The following is a 22531-nucleotide window of genomic DNA, read 5'->3' as shown; positions in this document are numbered from 1 at the left end:
CATTTTCTCTTAATACAACTCCTTGAAACAAGCCTGCTGGTAAACTCCGGAGCTCAGAACCACCAAGCGCAACTGCTACCACCTCGAGAAGGGATGGTGCGCCAACAAGGATCTCTTAGACAGAGCCACTCACAAAGCACCCCTCAGCAATTACCACCTGCGCATTAAGGAAGCCAAGAGAGCAGCCATCACCGTCCGCATCAACACTGTGGCCAACCATACGAAGGAACTCTTTAAATTTGTTAAGGAACACTCCAACCCAACAGCCACAGAGAATACCATCCACCCCTCGTAAGAGCTCTGCAACACCCTCTGAGTACTTCCACAGCAAGATTGCCACCATCTACAACAACTTGGACCCCCCAACCCCCTCAACGAACACCAGCAGAATGATAATCACCTGGTCTCCACTCGCCACCCAAACCATCATGTTGGCCATCCACTCCCGGGTGCTCAATCGACCCCTGCCCCCACTATTTCTTCCCCCACAGAGCCAAACCAATCAGCACAGAACTCACCAGCCTCCACAACATCCTTCCCAGACGTATTGAAATACCTGAAGGTCAGACTCCTCCTAAAGAAGCCTTCTGCCAACCCCAGTCACTTCAAAAACCTCCGACCAATCTCCCTACTCAACAATTTGAGAAAGCCATCAACCAACAGCTCACCGAATACCTGAAGCAAAACCACCTACTCGATGCTTCTCAATCAGGATTCTGCACAACCACAGCAGAGGCCTCTCCTGTTACACGCAAATATTAGATGACACCTGGACAGGTCCTTCCATTCCCACCCACTAGCTCGTGCCAGGCATTAATTAGCATCTCCAGAAAAGCTGACGCACCTAAGGCAAGCCCATCTGCATCCGGAATGCGGCCATGGCCAGAAATGCTGCCGGTTTCAAACCAGATCTCTCATACTCGCGAGGCATTACTAGCACTTAACACACAAGCAAGAAAGTGTCAAGTTCACCTACACCTTGATAAAAGAATAGACCCACTAACCTGCCAAAAATGCAGATACAAGCTCAACCAGGAACTCCCCAAGCAAGCCTCCTTAGCTGACCCTGAGCAACTAAGAGGCGTCCTAGTTAATGCCAGATCCCTAGCCAAAAACGCGCTACACATATACAACACTTACCAACCTAAAATTAGATCGCCTCTTTATAACAGAAACCTGGCTAAAAGACTACTTAACCCCTTCTGTGCCTATGACGAGCTGGACTTGTCATGGAGCACAGTCGCGCTGTGCCCATGACGAGTCCAGCTCATCATGAGGCATTCCCTAGGGAACCCCTCTGGTGGATTCCCTTTCAACCAAAATAGCCTCGGGAGCTGGGGAAGAGCATCGCCAGCTCCCGAGGCGCCCCCCCCCATTTTCACTGTAATGACGATCGGCGCGCACGTCGCGCCGACGTCATTACAGTGAAAGTGAAACTGAAATGAAACTGAAATGAGCCAAGAGGCTCATTTCAGGTTTCACTCTCTACGTGCTCAGGGGGCTATCTCAGCCCCCTGAGCACGTACAAAGACGGGAGAGGTATCGTTGGAAAGGGGAGAATCCCCCCAGTGGATCCCTGCTTGGGGATCGCCACAGAGGGCGATCCCCAAGCAGGGATCCACCCACTAGACACCAGGGAGGGAGGAGCGGCCCCTTGGGCAAGGGCCTTTGCTCCCCCCATGTAAGTTTGGCCAAATTTAGTCTTTTTGCCCCCCTGGGGAGCAGATGGGGGCATTAGCCCCCAATCTGCCCCCCCGGGGGGGGGCAAAAAGCCCACTAGACCCCAGGGAAGTTTTTTTGCAATGAAAATAGGGGTGGGGGCTGCCCAAAACAGGCAGGCCCATGCCCCCACCACACCCCCAATTACTACAGTCTTTCTGCCCCCCCGGGGGGGCAGATGGGGCAATGGCCCCTAATCGGCCCCTTCGGGGGTGGCAGAAAGCCCACTAACAACCAGGGATTTAGTTCTACTTTTTTTTTAGGGTGGGGGCTGCCCGCAAGGGGCTCGCCAATGCCCCCACCCACCTGCCACCATTACAGCCTTTCTGCCCCCCCTGGGGGGCAGATCGGGCATCGGCCCCCAATCTGCCCCCCCCCGGGGGGGTAGAAAGCCCACTAGACCCCAGGGAAGTTTTTTAGCAATAAAAATAGGGGTGGGGGCTGCCCAAAACGGGCAGGCCCATGCCCCCACCCCACCCACCAATTACTACAGTCTTTCTGCCCCCGGGGGGCAGATATGGCATTGGCCCCTAATCTGCCCCTTCGGGGGGCAGAAAGCCCACTAAATACCAGGGATTACTTTCTAGATCTTTTTTTTTTTTAGGGTGGGGGCTGCCCGAAACGGGCACGCCAATGCCCCCAACCTCCCTCCCCACAAAAATGACAGTCTTTCTGCCCCCCAGGAGGCAGATGGGAGCTGTAGCCCCCAATCTGGCCCCCCCTGGGCGGCGCAGAAAGGCCACTAGAAACCATGGATTTTTTTGTTTTATTAGTGTTGGTGGTAGGGCTCCCCAAAATGGGCATGACAATCCCCCCCACCCCCAGAGAAACTCCAGTCTTTCAGCCCCCCTGGGAGGGTAGTTGGCGGCAGCGGCCCCTGATCTGCCCCCTGCAGAATGCCCACTAGGCGCCAGCGAGTACGCAGGCTTTTTTTATGCGTGGTGGTGGGGGCTGCCCAAAATGGTCATACCAATGCCCCCACCCCCACAAAAAATAGCCACAGTCTTTCTGCCCCTTTAGGGGCATATCGGGATGAAACCCCCTTCCCCGATTCCCCCCCAGGGCGGTAGAAAGCCCACTGGGCGCCGCCTTTTTTTTAGCAATGTGCATACCTGTGGATTTTGGGCCCTAGCGCAGTTGGCACGTAGGCAAACCTGTACATTTTTTAAAACTAGACACCGAGGGGAATCCAGGATGGGGTGACTTGACTGGCTCTCACCAGGTTCTGTTACCCAGAATCCATTGCAAACCTAAAAATGTGTCCAAAATAACACATTTTCCTCACATTTCTGTGGTGGAAAGTTCTGGAATCTGCGTGGATCCACAAAATTCCACCCACCCCGCGTTCCCCAAAGTCTTCCGAGAAAAATGGTACCTCACTTGCGTGGGTAGGCCTAGTGTCCGCGTCAGGCAAGGGCCCAAAACCAATTGAGGAGACATCAAAATTACCTATCACAAAACAACCTGGTTTTGCAAAGGGGGTCCCATGAGTTTTTGGCCCCGGGCTTAGCGGCTATCTAGGGAAACCTACCAAACCCACACATTTCTGAAAATTAGACACCTGGGGGATTCCAGGGAGGTATGGCTTGCGTGGATCCCCCAACGTTTCCTTACCCAGAATGCCCTGCAAACCTCAAATTTAGCTGAAAAAAATAACTTTTTTCACATTTTTATGTGGGAAAGTTGTGACATCACTGGGCTGACACAAATTTCCTACCACCCAGCGTCCCCCCGGGTCTCCAGATAAAAACGGTGCCTCACTCGTGTGGGAGGCCCAAGTACCCGCGACAAGCAAGGGCCCAAAACGTATTGAGGCGACATGAAAATTGCCTACCTCAAAACGACTTGTTTTGCACGGGGGTCACCTGGGTTTTTGGCCCGGTGCTCAGCGGCCACCTTGGGGAACCTACCAAACCCACACATTTCTGAAAACTAGACACCCGGGGGATTCCAGGGAGGTATGGCTTGCGTGGATCCCCCAATGTTTCCTTACCCAGAATGCCCTGCAAACCTCAAATTTAGCTGAAAACATCACCTTTTTTCACACATTTTTGTGTGGGAAAGTTGAGGCATCACCGGGCTGACACAAATGTCCTACCACCCAGCGTTCCCCTGGGTCTCCCGATAAAAACGGTGCCCAAGTACCCGCGACAGGCAAGGGTCCAAACCGTAGTGCGCCTCAACAGGCAAGGGTCCTAAACGTAGTGCGCCTCACTACATTGTGGGCCCTTGCCTGTCGCGGGTACTTGGGCCTCCCACACGAGTGAGGCACTGTTTTTATCGGGAGACCCGGGGGAACGCTGGGTGGTAGGAAATTTGTGTCAGCCCGGTGATGCCTCAACTTTCCCACACAAAAATGTGTGAAAAAGGTGATTTGTTTTCAGCTAAATTTGAGGTTTGCAGGGCATTCTGGGTAAGGAAACTTGGGGGGATCCACGCAAGCCATACCTCCCTGGAATCCCCGGGTGTATAGTTTTCAGAAATGTGTGGGTTTGGTAGGTTCCCCTAGGTGGCCACTGAGCACCGGGCCAAAAACCCAGGTGACCCCCCTTGCAAAACCAGGTCGTTTTGAGGTAGGCAATTTTCATGTCGCCTCTAAGTTTTGGTGCCTTGCCAGTCGCGGGTACTTGGGCCTCCCACACGAGTGATGCACCGTTTTTATCGGGAGACCCGGGGGAACGCTGGGTGGTAGGAAATTTGTGTCAGCCCGGTGATGCCTCAACTTTCCCACACAAAAATGTGTGAAAAATGTGTGAAAAATGTGATTTTTTTTTTCAGCTAAAATTAAGGTTTGCAGGGGATTCTGGGTAAGGAAACGTTGGGGGATCCACGCAAGCCATGCCTCCCTGGAAGCACACGGGTGTCTAGTTTTCAAAAATGTATAGGTTTGCTAGGTTTCCCAAGGTGCCCGCAGAGCTAGGGTTCAAAAACTACAGCTAGACATTTTGCCAAAAAAGGGTCATTTTTCACTGCGAAATTGAGGTGTGACCACGTTGCGTTTTGCGCCGTTTCCTGTCGCGGGCATTAGGCCGACCCACACAAGTAAGGTACTGTTTTTCTCGTAAGACTTTGAGGAACACGGGGTGGGTGGAAATTTGTGGATCCACGCAGATTCCGGAACTTTCCACCACAGAAATGTGGGGAAAATGTGTTTTTTTTGGACAATGTTAGGTTTGCAAGGGATTCTGGGTAACAGACCCGGGTGGGAGGCAGTCAAGTCACCCCATCCTGGATTCCCCTGGGTGTCTAGTGTTCAAAAATGTATAGGTTTGCTAGGTTTCCCAAGGTGCCCGCAGAGCTAGGGTTCAAAAACTAGAGCTAGGCACTTTGCCAAAAAAGGGTACATTTTCACTGCGATATTGAGTTGTGACCACGTTGCGTTTTGCGCCGTTTCCTGTCGCGGGCACTATGCCTACCCACACAAGTGAGGTACCATTTTTATCGGGAGACTTAGGGTAATTCAGATTTGTAAAGGAACTGTTATTGTCTATTGACTTTCGATGCATTTCTGCCTTCCAAATGAAAGATATTGTGTAAAAAATAAGTTATTCTAAAAAAGGACTGATAATTCTCATGCTAGTATGAGTATTCCCAATTTCAGAAATGTGCAAATATCTATTGTTTATAAACTCTATATTTTGTTCCCATTTCAGAAATACATAGGTGTCTTTCATACCGATTTTTCCATGTACACATTTTTACAGAATAATTACTATATACCCGGTACATAATAAAAAACCATTGCAAGTTGCTGCTCAGTTTTTGGCTCTGTGTTCTTGGTGAACCTACACGTCCTATATATCCCCACAACCAGTAATGTCCAGCGCATGTAATGGTATATTGCTTTCAAAGAGCTGTCATAATTAGACGAAGTTACAGGTGAAAACGTTGACACAAAATGCAGTTTTTTTCAACTAATTTTCAATTTATCCTATATTTAACTGTTAGTTTCTATAAGAAAACCTTGATGGAGGACTGCGATCAGCGAGATATGGGTCAAACGTGCACAGACCTTGCTACGGAAGGGGGTCGTGCCACAGACGAGGACATCAAGGGGTAGTTAATTGAAACTAAGTGGTAGCTGAGCCGGCGACACTCGGCGATGCCCGGCCTCCGGGATGTGGGATAGCCAGTGCTGCTGGGTTACCGATTGCGACATTGTGGCCGGCCCCAGGGTTGTAGGCGCAGAGTTTTGTATGTGAAAGTGCTTTTGTGCAGTCAATAAAGAGATTTATAAAAGTGAAAAAAAAAGAAAAAAAAGAAAAAAAGAAAACCTTGATGGATCTACACAAATGACCCCTTACTGAATTCAGAATTTTGTCTTCTTTTTGAAAATGTATAGCTTTCCAGGATCCATTATTGCTTTTGTACCCATTTCTGCCATTAACTGGAAGGAGGTCAAAAGCACAAAAAATAGCAAAAATAGGCTATGTCCCAGAAAAATGCCAAAACTGTGTAAAAAATGTTGGGTTTCTGACAAAAGTCTGGTATCCCCGAAAAGCTGGGAAAATGGTGATTTCAACCCCACAAACCCTTTTTTGATAACATTTGCAGGGAAAAACCCAGATGCTTTCATTTGCAGCCCGTTTTTCCCATTTTTCCGAAAACCTCCAAAATGTTGCTGTATTTTGGCTCATTTCTGTAACCCCTCTAGGAGAATCCACAAACCCTGAGTACCTTTAGAATCCCCATGATGTTGGAAGAAAAGGACGCAAATTTGGCGTGGATACCTTACGTGGTCAAAAAGTTACAGGGGCCTCAGCGCGCACTACCCCAAATAGCCAAAAAAGGGCGTGGCACAGGAGGGGTAAAGGCCTGGCAGCGAAAAGGTTAAACCCAGACGTTGTGCAAGCCCTCCCCAGGCTACACCATATCCAGACAAGATAGAACTATGCAAAGAGGAGGGGGCTTAGCAATAATGTACAGGAACACTCCACATTCAACATCGCAGAATTAAAAGAGGCAGAAAGTCTTGGCTTCTGCCTCCAACCAGATAGCTTAAATTCCTTTGCTGGAGCCTTGATATACAGACCACCGGAATCCTGCCTCAAGTTCCTAGATACCCTGGGGAAAGCATGAGCTCGCTGGTGGTCAATTACTCCAACATCACCATTCTGGGAGATTTTAACATTCACTTGGAATCAGTAGATACCCCAAGTGCAAATAATTTTGGGGATCATAAATACACTAGGACTAAATCAACAGATTGAGGGGCCCACACGCTGTGCAGGACACACCCTGGATGGACTCTGTACCAATTCCACCAGTCTCAAAGCGGACCCCGCAGTCACTATAACGTGGTCAGATCACATGCTTATCCCTTTCAGGATTGACTGCTCCAATAAACAACCCAGAAAAAGTTTCAGTCAAACTGGCCTCACAATGGGACGAAAATGGAGTAAAATGCTAACAAACCCTAACCTGTCTGTAACAGCAGAATTAGATAAACCTATCCTAACAGGGGACCCCCCCCGACAGATACCCACATGTTTAATGACTGGATGGTCTCACTAGCCAATACCCTGGCGCCTCTCGCCTTACCCAGAAAAAGCCTACCAAACAAAAACTCTGCCACCTGGTTCACCCCTATGCTTAAAGAATTACAAGGCCAATGCAAAAAAAAATGGAACGCATATGGAGAAAAAACTTCAATCAAGAAGAGCTCACCACCTTTAAAGCAGTGCTTCAGCAATATCATCAACAAATTTGAATAGAAAAAAGGGCATACTACTCCAATATTATCAACCAGGCAGCGTCCGATCAGAAAATGATCTTTAACATCATAAAATCCTTCACTGACCCTAAAGTGGTAGAACCTGAAATTCCGTCACAAACCTTATGTGACCAGATATCTGAATATTTTACAATTAAATCAAAGATCTAAAAAACAAATTTAAGACGAGCAACGCCCCCAGAAGTAAGAGCCCTAGAAAATGGAGCAGGGCTGAACTGTTTCAAGGAGATTAGCCTGGAACAGTCTCAACAAGCTATTCTAGCATGTAAATCGGGGTCCCATTCTTGACCCCTGCCTTCCGAAAATTCTACATGCTCTCATTGATAGCATAAACCCCATCATCAACAACATAATCAACTCCTCTCTCAAACTAGCAAAAGTACTGGACAACTGGAAAATTGCAACTGTTAAATCCCTCTAAAAAAAGAGACTACCAGACCCGACGACTCTCTCCAAACTCAAGACCCATCTCACTGCTTCCTAGTCTGAGCAAAATAGCTGAGAAGCTAGTCAGCACGCAACTAAATGCCTACTTGCAAGAAGCCAACAATCTTCCCCCCTAAACAATTGGGTTTCAGGCCTGGCCATTCAACAGAATCAGTGCTTCTCCACACATCAGAAACCTTAAAATTTGCCTTAGATCAAGGAAAAAAAGCAGTATTGATTCTGTTGGATCTATCTGCTGCCTTCGACATGGTCTCCCACGACATCCTGGCAGACAGACTCGTGGAGAGTGTCATCTCTCAAAGCCCTAGCCTGACTAATTTCTTTCCTGGACAACAGGAGACAAATAGTAACTTTAGGCAACTTTAAATCGACCGAAAAACAACTGACCTCTGGAGTCCCACAGGGCTCCGCCCTGAGCCCAACACTTTTTAATCTTTACAGGCCACCGTTGCTTAACCTGATTGCATCCTTTGACGTCGAGTCCATCTCCTACGCAGATGGCACTCAGCTAATTCTCACTTTAGACAAAAATTCCACAGCAGCGGAAGAAAAACTCCTGAACTGTCTATTAGCAGTCATGGACTGGATGAAATCAAACCACCTCAAATGCATCAGTAAAAAAACGGAGATCATGCTGCTTGGCAAATCCAACATCTTCATGCCCAAACAATGGTGGCCGACTGATTCAGCACAACCCTTAACACAGTAAACACTGTGAGAAATCTAGGGATTCGATTCGATCATGCCCTGTCCTTTCACTAGCAAGGTCTCTCGGTTGCGGGCACATGCTTCCATTTGATAAAGACCCTCAAAACATTTTTTGATCAACTTCCTATGACAGCCAGGAAAACAGTGGCAGTAGTCCTAATTCTGTCTCGTTTGGATTACTGCAATAGCCTATATGCAGAAGCAAACAAGGCTGTGCTGAAAAGACTACAGATAGTCTAAAACGCAGCAGCCCGGCTGGTATTAAAACTACCAATGAGGTCCTCAGCCACAACAGCACTCCACTGGCTGCCCAGACATGAAAGGATTATTTTCAACATCCTAGTAATAATAGTTAGAACCCTCAAGAATACAGGACCCAAATACCTCAAATCAAGAATCAAACCATACGTTACCCAACAGCCTCTGCGATCATCCTCAGAAAATCTCCTTACCCCTCCCCGCTTTCCACCTCTCATCTAGAGGAGGAAAGTCAATGGCAGTCCTAGGAACAAAAGCATGGAATACCTTGCCCAAATATCTGAGACTGGCACAGTCTGAACTCATGTACAAGAAACTCTTAAAAACCTGGATCTTTGGGACCCCAGACCAGTTAGTGCTATCACATATCTGACGGCTCTAACTAATTCCTTTTTGCACAGCCTAACCCCAGTTTCCAATAGCACCAAGATGCTCCCCGGAGTGAACATTGCGCTCCATAAATACCATTCATTCAAAAAGGACCATTCCACTGAGGGCTGGCTGAACAATGAAAGTGAGGGGGCAGCACAAAGCTGATGAGGGAAGGCAGTCCACAGGAATAGGCTGAGTTAATAGAAAGACCAAAACCACAAGGAAGTGTAGGGAGGTTCCAGAACAGTGATTAAGCATTGGTGAGTAGAACATATTGTTCAGGTCAGGACATGTTAGATGAGTAGCTGAGCGGTATGAGGGTGGCATGTTATGCATTGAATTGAACATTAGGGTAAGCAACTTGTACTAGACCTTGTGTTTAGCCTAGACAGAGCCTGATTTATTCTATCTGGATCAAAATGGGTGATCACCTGGGTACGTGAAACAGACCTCTTCTGGCAAATTCATACTTTTGTCATAGGGGACACACATTTCCCACTAGTAAGCTATCGCACAGTTCAGTTTACTCAATACAATGTTGCTGATTAGTAATATGGCCATATTTGAGTGGACATGAAGATAGTATTTTTAGGTCTCGTGTGCGTTGCAGCGCAAAGTGCTGCTCTGCCTCCGCAAGAGATTTTGTAGGAGAGGATTTTCAGAAAAGGGCTTGAAGCCCCACCCCTCATTTCCATTGGCTGGTGTCACCGTTTATGGTGAACGGTGGCCTGCCATTGGAAATTAGCTTTCTGGGTTGCCTCCCTTTGGCTTTTTGTTCCGGCCCACCCGGACTGGCTCGCCTGTTTCACGGCTGTCGTGAAGACTTTTATCTGCTTGTTTATTTAACAAGCAGATAAGAAAAGTCTTCACAACAGCTGTGAAGCAGGCACAGAGCTCAGAGGCGCACAGGGTCACGGGGAGGACAGGGGGATCCCGGCAGACTCTGTGTTTTCCTGCCGAGGCAGTAATTACATTTCCCGTCATATCTAAATGCAGTTGTGCACTGATGACGTATTGGCTTGGATTCCAGATTACAAAAGTACTCATCCGTCAGCATGTTAAATACTCGCAGGTATTAGTTGCAATCAATTGACCACATGAACCGAGCTTTCAAGTTGTTTACGCGTGCATTCCAAAAGTATCGAATGTCTCCTTGCATTAATGATGGCTCAGACTGACCCGAATGCGGACTGCACGCGCAGCTCAACGCGACAATAGGCTCGGGTTGCAGGCAAGCATTGTTTGGTGACGTGACATGTCTTATCTTTCTGCTCTGTGGCATAAACACTTGATAAAAAAAGAGACATCTTCTACAAATAGTGCAAGCTTACAAAAACCTACATTTCGATTAGGCACCAGTAGACATTTTTGCATGCAAGTGATACAACACTTTTTACAAAACCTGCATTGACAAGGAGGATTTGTATTGTAGTGCTGTGTACACAGTAAAATGCAGCTTTTTATGATGCTCTCTTTCTCAAAGTACCAACAAACAGACAATTGGGATGGGTGGCAGGCCCTGTTCTGCCTTAGCCCACTCCTGCCCCAACCCTTAGAACACTCTTCTACTGACAAGTGAGAATTCATTTCTTAAGTAACTCAAAAAATGGCTATTTTCAAGAGATCAACCCAATGTGCATACTTTTAAAATACAATAACACTGCAATTTCTGCTGTTTGCTGCCATGAGGCCCTGTGGGTGTGGGCATAGTTTACAAAAGCATTTCACATAGCCTAGCCTAATACAGCATAACATAACAAAACATAGCATAACATAACCGCATAACAAAACATAGCCTAACGTAACATAACATAGCCTAACACAACATAACAAATCAAAACATAGCATAACAAAACATAGTATAACATAACAAAACAAAAACATAACAAAACACAACACAACCTAGCCTAACAACATTAGCCTAACACAACATAACACAGCCTAGCCTAACATAACACAGCCTAGCCTAACATAACACAGCCTAGCCAAACATAGCATAACAACAAAACATAGCATAACACAACAAAACATAGCATAACACAACAAAACATAGCATAACACAACATAGCATAACGAAGCATAGCATAACAAAACATAGCATAACACAACAAAGCATAGCATAACAAAACACAACAAAACATAGCATAACAAAACATAGCATAACAAAACAACACAACAAAACATAGCATAACAAAGCATAGCATAACAAAACACAACAAAACAAAGCATAACATAGCAAGACATAACAAAACACAGTATAGCATAACAAAACACAACAAAACAGAGCATAACAAAATACAAAACATAGCATAGCATACCAAGACAAAGCATAGCATAACAACAAAACACAGCATAACAAAACACAACACAACAGAGCATAGCATAACAAAACATAGCATAGCATAACAAAACACAACAAAACATAGCATAACAAAACATAGCATAACAAAACAGCATAGCAGAACAAACCATAGCATAACAAAACATAGCATAGCATAACAAAACACAACAAAGAATAGCATAACAAAACATAGCGTAGCATAACAAAACATAGCATAACACAACAAAACATAGCATAACACAACAAAACATAACATAGCATAGCATAACAAAACCTAGCGTAACAAAACATAGCATTACAAAACAAAGCATAGCAAAACAACAAAACATAGCATCACAAAGCATAGCATAGCAAAACATAACAACAAAACATAGCATAGAATAACAAAACAAAACACAGCATAACACAACACAACAAAACATAGCATAACAAAACATAGCATAACAAAACTAAGCATAGCATAGCAAAACACAACAAAACAGAGCATAGCATAACAAAACACAACAAAGCATAGCATAAAAAACACAAAACATAGCATAACAAAACATAGCATAGCATAACAAAGCATAGCATAGCAAAACAACAAAACATAGCATAACAAAACACAACAAAAGAGCATAGCATAACAAAACACAACATGGCATAGCATAACAAAACACAACATGGCATAGCATAACAAAACACAACATGGCATAGCATAACATAACACAACAAAACATAGCATAACAAAACATAGCATAACAAAACAAAGCATAGCATACCAAAACACAACAAAGCATAGCAAAACAAAATAGCATAACAAGACAAAGCACAGCATAGCAAAACACAACAAAACATAGCATAACAAAACAGAATAGCATAACATAGCATAACAAAGCATAGCATAACACAACATAGCATAACAAAACAAAGCATAACATAGCATAACAAAACATAGCATAACAAAACAAAGCATAACAAAACAAAGCATAACATAGCATAACAAAACATAGCAAAACCAAACAGCATAGCATAACAGAACATAGTATAACAAAACATAGCATAGCATAACAAAACAACAAAACATTGCATAACAAAACAACAAAGCATAGCATAACAAAACATAGCATAGCATAACAAAACATAGCATAGCATAACAAAACATAGAATAACAAAACAAAACATAGCATAGCAAAACAACAAAACATGGCATAACAAAACATAGCATAACAAAACACAACAAAACATAGCATAGCATAGCATAACAAAACACAACAAAGCATAGCATAGCATAACAAAACACAACAAAGCATAGCATACTAAAACAAAGCATAACAAAACATAGCATAGCATAACAAACATAGCATAACAAAACACAGCATAGCATAACAAAACAGCATAGCATAACAAAACACAGCAAAACATAGCAGAACAAAACATAGCATAACAAAACAGCATAACAAAACATAGCATAGCATAACAAAACACAAGAAAACATTACATAGCATAACATAAGAAAACATAGAATGAAGTTTGATAAACTCAGAGCAGCGGGTTAGCTAACTTTAACGGGCAGTGACTGTAAGCAACTCCGTCAACCCAGAAGCAGTCAACCAGAAGCAGTCACTCGGTCACCTTTGCTCTTGTATTGCAGTGGCTTCGTTTGTTAAACAGTGCCCATATTTATACTGTTAGCACTTCACTAGATTTCAGGGCTCACAAAACGTTGATGAATCGAAATTCACAACTGAAGTTGTTAAGCTCGCGTTATATAAAACCCCAAGGATAAATAAAAAACATTGCCATTTACACAATGTGAATAGCTCCAACAAATACAAGACCTATTAAAAAGTACAAAACATTGCCATTTACAATGCCAATAGCTCCAGCTCCAGCTCCAACAAATGCGACACCTATTGCATTTCCAATGCTTGTTTAGTTCTGTAGTTGAAACCTAGGTGATGGGGCAGGGGAGTAGATAAAGCACTCAAGTCCTATGGTAGAGGTGACTGTACACCAAAGCTCCTGGGGAGGATGGAGGAGTGAGGGATTGTAGGCAGGGGAGCCAAGCCCTCAATACAATATTGTCAGGGCAGGAGTATCAAAGAAACAAATAATCTCTGTTGTAAAAAGTGTAGCACCAGGAAGCCATACTGTCTAGCTATATGACAGAAATGTGATTGTGCTGCAGCTTAGGTTGAGTGTGCAGTTAGATTAGATTCCTAATTTGAATGCTTGGGGTGTGTACATTTTGGATGGGGTATGGTCTGTGTGAATGTGGTGTGCGCTTTCACTGAAGTGTGCATCCTTGGGTCCAGCCAAAATCAACAAGTGACTAAAAGTCCTATCGGAATGATGGGACAGGGCTGACTGAAAACTGCGTGAGGTACTTAAGAAAAGGGCTATGACTGAACCTGAATAGTGAACGGAGCTGTATACCGGGCCTCCTGAGAAAGCTTCATTGATGTGATCCTGGGGTGGACTTTTTTTATGTTGGAAAGCTACCTGGACGCTTTTCATATTAAATTATGAGATGGCATTTCTCATTCCTGAGACCGAAATGAGACAGATGGGTCGGGCAGCTGGACGATACTGACTGGTCCTTGGCATGAATGCCCCCTGTGAACTAGCAGTATATCCTCGAGGCTCCGCTTGATACAACTTAATTATCTTCATGCCACCTATCTCACATGGCTTCTGCAGGCCAGTAGAGTTAACACTCAGGATGCCCCCGATGTCCCTGTACCAATGCAGACTTCTTCCAGATGGTGTGGCATTGCCCCCCCCCCCCCCCCCAATAAAGGCCTACTGGCAGCAAATTATGGCTGCCTTAACTCAAATACTCCAAACCCACATCACCCTTCCACCCACTCAGGCCCTTCTAGGTGTTTTGGATGGGGTCGGGAATTCTCAGGGCGGCTGATATCTGGTTGGGATGGCAACAGTGGTAGTGAAGCGTGATATTGCCCGAAAATGGAGGTCAGAGGCAAAACCACTCCTAGGGAATGGTAGAGAGGAATGGGCTGGTGTCCACAACTGTAAAAAAAAAAAAATCTACATGGCCAGAGGATGCCAGCAGAAACACTTCTGGATAGAGGGGAAATTGGTGAATTGTTATGCTTTAAACACTTGATCTCTCCTAGACCTAGTGTTGTATGGCAGATATGTCCCATGGGGTACTGGTGCACTTGTTTGCCCTGTTATTGTGTTATGTTGATTACTTTTGAAAATAAAAATAAACTATGAGATGGTTCCCAGCCCCTATGTTTTGCTTGTAAGAGCATTTTGAAAAAGTGCACCGACTAGAACAGCTGTGTGAAGTGAAGCTGAAGGATTTTGATAAACCCACGAAAACTGGTTTTATTCGCACTGTAGGTAAGACTTAATGCTAATGTAGTACTAGATGACAGTTCAACCTAGTGGTGTTTCAAAGGAAGATTTCAAGGTAAGGCTGTGATGAAGTCATGATGTTTTGTTTTGAATGTGAGGAGAGAAATATTTTTGGATCATTGTGCTGTTAAAAACTAAAGGAGCAGATTAGGTTGCCAAGATAGTTGGGGCAGCAGGACTATGGACAGGCGGCAACAACACGTTCCTGGGGAACGCAGACTCGCATGCATGGCAGAACTGGCCGTGCCGGGCTTTAGGCACTTCCCCGGGAGGCTGGAGGGGTGGGAGGTTGGCTTTGCAGCAGTCATGCACTATTGACCCCCAGTAACAAAATAAGCAGGACTGTCTAGCATAAGGACTCACTTCTCACACTCACTGCAGAGTTCCATGTATACCAGCAGTTTTCAGGCAACAATAAAAGTGTCAAGATTGATATCTCTGGTGGTTTATCTTCCTGCAGTTTTGACTCATCCAATGTAGTGCAGAGGGTTATTATGCCTGTTGCAAAGAGCGTGTACCATACAGATCACAGAACTGTATTTATTGTGCATAGCTCAGTAGGTTACTGCTTTTATCACAGAGATCCTTCAGTTACTTGCAATTTATAACTTGGAACCGTATTAAATCTAGCACAGTGAGCTTTGAACTGTAATCAAAGAGCTGCATGCAAACTGCATGGTACAGATTCTAAAGTTACGTTTTCCCCAGTCTTTCATTATCCTAATGTTGCTAAAATGTGTTTATTTGTGTAGAAATACATTCTTATTAGTAAATCCAACCACAGTTAAGTTTTGAATCCTGGGTTTATGCTTCTACATACCAAGCACTCTTAAAACATGTTTTGTGCGTGATGTAAAGTGCTCCAACTCCCTACACTGGTATGAGAGTTTCCATAAAACAAATGAAATACATGTAAGGGGCTATGGAGAGAAGAGATGCATTGTTGGAGGCCCCAACAAGATTGTCATATCCTGGTACAGTACACTGTAAGGTCATGATTAAATGTGCTCTACAAGCTAATACAATTGACTATATAATGAAAATGTGTTGCCGAATGCACCATTTTTGTTAATTTTTTCACAAAATGTTATTGAGCAGAGAATGCCCCCCACGCCCCGCAAGACCCCATTGCAGTGATCAAGCTCGCTTGCTGTTCTCACTCGCTACGCATTGTAGGGGGGCTGGTCTGACAAAATTTGGCAGGGTTGCTTTGTGTCTCCAGTCCAGCCCTGCTTGCATGTGTGTGGGCAGAAAGAGGGATGAGCACCAAGTGCAGAGAAAGAGTGGTTGGAGAAATAGGATGCACCCCCCCAGTAATATGCGGGGCAGGTTAAAAGCAATGTGTTTGACTGTGTCCAAGGTAGCATAGTAGGGAAAAAGAATGAGCATTTAAGACAGCGAATACATGGACAGAGCAGTTTGCAATGTGCCCTGGTGCAAGCAAGGACAATGGCCCCTTTGACTGCTGTTGGGGAAGTAAAATACAGCATTGTCAGAGTTCAGTAGGGCCCTCTGGCTCCTGGTGCCACTGCATCTACAGCACCAAATGTATCTACACCTCTTGGACAGAGGATATTTTTTAGTCTATTTATTAGTCAAAACTTGGGAGAATTGTAGTTTACATGTGTGGCTTAGTTTTGGACTTTCTATCTTATACAAAACCAGGATTTGTGTTTTCTTGCTTTGGTTAACTTTTCCACATGCAATAATCCTCAAAGCCTTGCACAGTTTGCTTGATGTGAGCAATAAGCCCAGGTTTGTCAGCGAACATCAGTACTGGAATACACAAGGCGGGGAGACCGTGCACAAACTTATCTGCCTCCCATTGTAACTGTTGGCATCCAGTTTCTATAATTTGCCAAAGAGAACTGGAAAAAGTTTTTCTGGTAGAGAAATTAACGAAAGGGAATAAGAAAAGAGTCCATCCTTTATGTTACCGTTGATCCCCATAACAAATCAAAGTCAACTGATTCAAAATGCTACCCCCACGTTAATGACCATTAAATAAAATGTACCCTTTTCATTGCCACATATTTGAAAGTACTTAACTTTCAGCATATTGACCTAAAGTGTTCTCTACAGTGCAGATAGGGTGCCACAGATGTAGTTGTATATCCATAGCAAGAATACCTCGCGGAAAATCATGGATATCATGGAATCTGCATGTGGATGCCACATCTAATACTACTTCAGTGCTATGCAGTTAGTCATAACAAAGGCAGTTAGGGTGAAATCCATTTTCTAGTGTTTATCCTACTTAGAGGTTCCCATCGCTTGGCTGTTTTATCTTGTTCACCTTTTCAAAATAACTATAAATAGAATTTGAGATGGAGTTCTTCTAAAAACAAAATAATAATAATTAGATCAAGAAATAACCTTCAGCAATTTTTTTTAAATATTACATTGATAACAAGATGCCTGTATTTCGCAGATAACACGTTTTTTACCCCATACCAAGTTGGGGGAATATACTCTAAATTTATTACAGCGTCAATAAAATGTTCAAATGTCGATGCCCAGAGAGACAGATTTTGTACATATAGATGCAAAGGGAGCAGTGTGTAGTCAGGGGCACTATCTTATTTTGTGCTATTAGTATTCATGTATTGAGTGACAGCGAGTTGCGAGACTCCTAAATAAATGTAAGTAGGTCTTGCAGTTCTTGTGGAATTAAGTTAGAATATAAGCATTTCATATGTGTTGCAGTCTTTCAAACAACAATTGAATGCTTTTCAAAAGAATATTCTATCATTTGTTGCTACATTGTTGATTGAATCGTCCAATAATATTTGGCATGCTTCCTTCCTTTGACCAATAAAGGAGTACAGATTTTTTGTAAGTTTAAGAATGTCAAGGCCCTGCTTTAAAGGAAAGTAGCAGTTTCAGCACGAAAATTGCTTGTCAGAACCAGATCTATGTATTTTTACGATCATGTGCCTTTATTATTTATGCCAACAAATGATTCATTCTGTATTCCCAAAATCAATGGCTCTATTATTACATATTTCTGCACAAAGAAACTGTCTTGTAATTTAGACCATTTAATGGTGTGATCCTAACTAAAATATTTTTTGTTCTAGGTTAACCTTCCTGCCAATGGACAGCCCGGTATGCAGTAGATTGTCATTGGTTTGTAAGACACTTTGGGCATACTGAAATACTAAAACACAAAAATTCCACTCTCCCCAGAGCAAAGTCACTGCGTTTTTAGGTTCCAGACTAAAGCTTTAGTTGACAAAGATGTGAGTTATTTTGTTCTGTTTGTTCTTTTAGGAAGTAAAGCTTCATTGATCTGATCCAACTTGTCTTCATATTATTGCCAATACCTGTACTGTCTTGATCAGAATATGCAGCATTGAAATGTCTTACATTTAAAATTGATTTTGGTAATCTGTTTTACCCAACCATCTGCAAAAAACCCCACGATTCCCCCTCACCGCCTCCCTCCATTATGTTTTAGTGCTCAATATATTAAACAGAAAAAAAGAGAATTGTTTCTTTGTTGCCACCTACGGTGGATACAGTACATCAAGGAAAACAGTCAAAACGTGGCTGGCCAGATGGAAAGTGAGTGTTTCATCCAAATAGGAGACTTGCAGATGTTTAAACTTCAGGGTAAGGGTGAACCGGTATAAATAACCTTCTTTAAACATCTTTTGCGCTATCTACATTGACAAGAAATTGAAAAGTCTTTAGGCATGTTTGAAAGTCCTAATTGCAAAGTCTTTTTTGATCCCAGTAATTCAAACTAAAACGCTGAATTTTTGGAATGCCATTTAAATACTGCATTAATTGGAACTCTCCTGGTTTGACTCGCAGCTTCAGGAACTCTGGTCATATCTCATTGACAGTAGGGTTTTTTCAGGCCACCCACATTTTTTCACAATACATCCAAATATAATTACATTACCCGCTTCAATTCTTATTTTTACTTCTCTGCAAATCATTTAGGTCTTTTATATAAAACTTACACATGTGAATTTTGGATATACATTATGTTTAACATAAAATTATCGCATGTATTCTATTAGAAAATGCAGTTGAAAAGTATACAAAGGTTCAAAGAAAACTTGACCCGTGAATATATTTTAGTCAAGTGCCTTGAATAGCTTTGCAGACAATGTGATGGTGCATTAAAGCTACTGCAATCAGCCCCACTACCATCATAATGGCAAAAACACAGACCTGCATGGTGCTGCAGCTTATTAACGGTTTAATATTTTCTCCAATCCAGGACAGTCCTTTTTGATGCTCCACCCATGACCTCCTCCATGGATTCCCTCATTACCACCCTTCAACTGTGCCACTCATGACTTGCATTTCATTTGTTTTATAGCACTACTTATACTAGTGTAGGGTGTCAGAGCACTTTACATCACACACATTATACAGAGAAAATAAATCCTACGTGTGTAAATCAGTCTTTGGGAAATGTTACATCAAGACAATGAGGATTACAAGATTTAGGAATCGCATTCATCCATATTAATAGGCAGTACATTTTAAGAGAGTGTTTAGTCTGGAGAAGTACAACCTCTGGATTTAAAAAGTACCACAGAGGTTGGATTTGCCTTACTAAAAACAATGTATTTCTACCCAGCCCTTTTTAGCTACATTAGGATACTGAAAGACTGAGGAAAAAACTAGAGGGTCGATTACAATGCTGTTGAAAAAGCCACCGACCGTTGGTCGGAGCCTTTCGACAGCATCCTAATTTGCCAGTCGGATTTCTTTCCGCCCGCCTCATTACAATAGAGGCGGTCGGAAAGGAATCTAACCTGTCATTCCGACTGGCTTTCGAGCCCGTCTGCCAGTCGGAATGCTGTCAGTAATGCCAAGGGCGGCTCTTTCTGCCCTTGGGATTACAATGTCCGGTTTCGGCAGCCTTTCTGACACAGAAAAGCTGTCGGAACTCGACTTTGGGGGCCCCCAGCAGGACCCCCATGGGTGCACAGCCTACAGTTGGAGGCCAAGGGGGCATAGGTGCCCCCTGCACCCTGTGGCACGTGAGGTGTCTGCTTCGGGGTGCTGGGATGAACTGTATTCTGGGCAGAATACATGGCTCCCATTGTAAAGTATAGGAGTGTGACCGAACATTGTTCAGTCGCATCCTAATTAGTCGGTTGGTCCCATGACCGGGACGATGTCGGGAGGAGGAAACTCTGGCCGACATCGTAATAGGGCCCATAATGTTCAAACCTATACCATGCAGTTCGCATGCAGCTCTTTGATAATAGTTCATCATTCACTGTCCTATGTTAGGATTGTAACTTATGAACTGCAAGTAACAAATGGATCTCTGTGACAAAAGCAGTAGCCCACCGAGCTATCCACATAAAATATTGTTGTGCATGATAAACATTTTTTGCAGCAGGCAAAAAGTGCACTACTTTATGATGAGCTAAACTGCCACTAGACAAAACTCCGATCTCTCTCCTGCAGGAACATTTCATCACCAATTATCTTGACATTTTTATTGATGTCTGAAAACTGCACAAAAAAAACCAAGAAAATCTGCAACAGGTGCTTTTAACCCGGTAAATTATTTTAAAAAACACAGCGCCCTTCCTACAAAGAGAGCTGGCACACTAAGGTCATATTTTTTACTTCAGTGTAATCCTCAAAACATTTTTGGAGTTGAGGAGTGAGCCAATTTCTGGATTTTCCGTCATCTGGGTTCACCGAGTTTCTCCTTACACCGACGGCTACTGAGAAGCTACAGCAAAGGGCAGACATATCATAGCAGAGTTGTGCACCATTGACTGGGTTAGTTAACGAAGTCTAGATAGTAACAGCTCGAACAAGCTCAATGGATTGCCCCATTCATTTCTGCTCCAAAGTAGTTTACTAACAGGTACAGTCGCCTAGGTACTTTCGTCTATTTGAGGGAATGGGGTTGGGTTCAGACACGGAGAATGTGCATCACTTTCCTCTCCTGTCCCAAGATTACTGTTACTTTGTGTCTCCCCAACCCCTTCTTGAGTCATTGCTGTTGTCTCCTTCCAGGAATTAATAACGTTTCCAATTCTATCTCTCGCCCTCGATGAGCAGTGGTGCTGCTCTCCCTTACCACGAACGTCACTTTTCCCACTTCCATAGTTACTGCTGTTTACTCACTTTCATGGACAATGTTGCCGTTTCCATCCTTTTCATGATTGACCCTATCTTTTTCCTCATGGTCAGCACTGTTACTGTTGACCCTATCTTCTTACTTATGGTCAACACGGTCACTGTTCTGCTTTCCTGGATTAGTGTTGTAGTTTCTCTCCTTTCCTGGGTCAGCAATCGGGAGTATAGCTATCAATAGTGCAGCTGGTGCAGTGGCACCAGGGCCCATGACTACACCCCAATTAGTGGCTTTTTTTTACTACAAAACTAGGGGATTGGGGAACAATTGTGTTGCTTGCATTAGAGCCTATTTCACCTTTGCTACGCCAATGGAGATAACACCCCCCCCCCCCACACCCACACCTACAACTGTACAGTACTGTTCCATCAATCCGCACATTCTCCAGGGCCTTCTCTGTGATGATGTTACGCCGTCCCGTTTAATAGCAACAGATAACAGATGCTAACCCCACCAAGGGGTCATCGCTGCAACTCCTCCCACAACATTTACCAACATCACTACGATTGCTCGACTTCCCACCAGGATTCATACTGCTGTTTGTACCCACCGACTGTCCAGATTACTATCCAATTCTCTACCCCTCTCTCAAGTGAATGATGTTGGTACACTCTCCAAAGTCAGTCCGAAACCCCTATCCATAGTATTTAGAGCCAGTTCCGCTACTCCTTGAAGCCTATCTGGAGCGATGACTTTCCACTTCCCTCCAAATCCCCAAATTCAATGTCAGTTCCGCTACTCCTTGCAGCCCATCTGGAGTGATCACTTTCCACCTCCCTCCAAATAACCAAATTCAGTATTGCTCCTCACCGGGACCCGAACGGCCGATCCCCGCAACATCCCGCTGGTTCCTCATCGCTCGACTCTTTTAACTCCACTGCCTTCTACTTTCTGAAACCCAGCTGCAGCACTTACCAGCCTGGAAATCCCCTGCTACCGGCTGTGTCCTTCATTGGCTGCCTCGCCCCGCAACGTCACACACAACAGAATGGGGAAGCCCCTGTCAAGACACGTGATTTTCAGAAAGTTCAAGCTGAACACTAAACAAGGAGCATTCGCGTTTCTAAATGCGCAAGAGCCGTGGTCATGTTAGGGTCAGGCACAAGTCTGCAATAGGGCGGACGATAGAACCTAAAAGAAGCGTTTGCCTGACCCAAATATGGCAATCGTGTTGAAGAGAAAACCCTAGTATCCTCTCGGTAGTCTAGTTCGATGTGTCATCACTCAGAGGTGTGCCCGTCTTATTTATTGGCTGTAGGTTCGAAAGGCGTCATTGAAACTCGTGCATCAAAAATGCGGCTGCAGTCTGGCGTTTTGGGTGATCCCATTTGGTTCTGTTGCAAATGAGCACTGTTTTTGGTGGATGATGTAAGTTTGAAAGCGCGGTACTCTGTTAAAAGACTTAGAGGCTTTGTTTGACAGTAATACAAGTGAAAAGCAAGCAGCACAAGTCAGA

General features: G+C 44.0%; 1 protein-coding gene across 11 annotated transcripts in view; it reads right to left on the bottom strand.

The window, feature by feature from the left end:
• The window catches only part of RELB (RELB proto-oncogene, NF-kB subunit), a 621320-nt gene extending 599142 nt beyond the window's left edge, over positions 1-22178 (bottom strand). For 2 of the 11 annotated variants that reach the window (XM_085625719.1, XM_085625724.1), the window contains exon 1: positions 21886-22006. In XM_085625719.1, the coding sequence (XP_085481845.1) occupies positions 21886-21931 (46 nt within the window). In that variant the 5' untranslated portion in view covers positions 21932-22006. Of the gene's footprint in view, positions 1-21885 lie in introns of all 11 variants that reach the window. The other 9 variants (XM_085625721.1, XM_085625722.1, XM_085625727.1 and 6 more) reach the window with 8 other exon arrangements.
• Between the last annotated feature and the right edge of the window lie 353 nt (positions 22179-22531).

Source organism: Triturus cristatus, chromosome 9, assembly GCF_964204655.1.
Source record: "Triturus cristatus chromosome 9, aTriCri1.1, whole genome shotgun sequence".
Classification (NCBI taxonomy): domain Eukaryota; kingdom Metazoa; phylum Chordata; class Amphibia; order Caudata; family Salamandridae; genus Triturus; species Triturus cristatus.
This window is presented reverse-complemented; position numbering and strand designations above follow the sequence as displayed.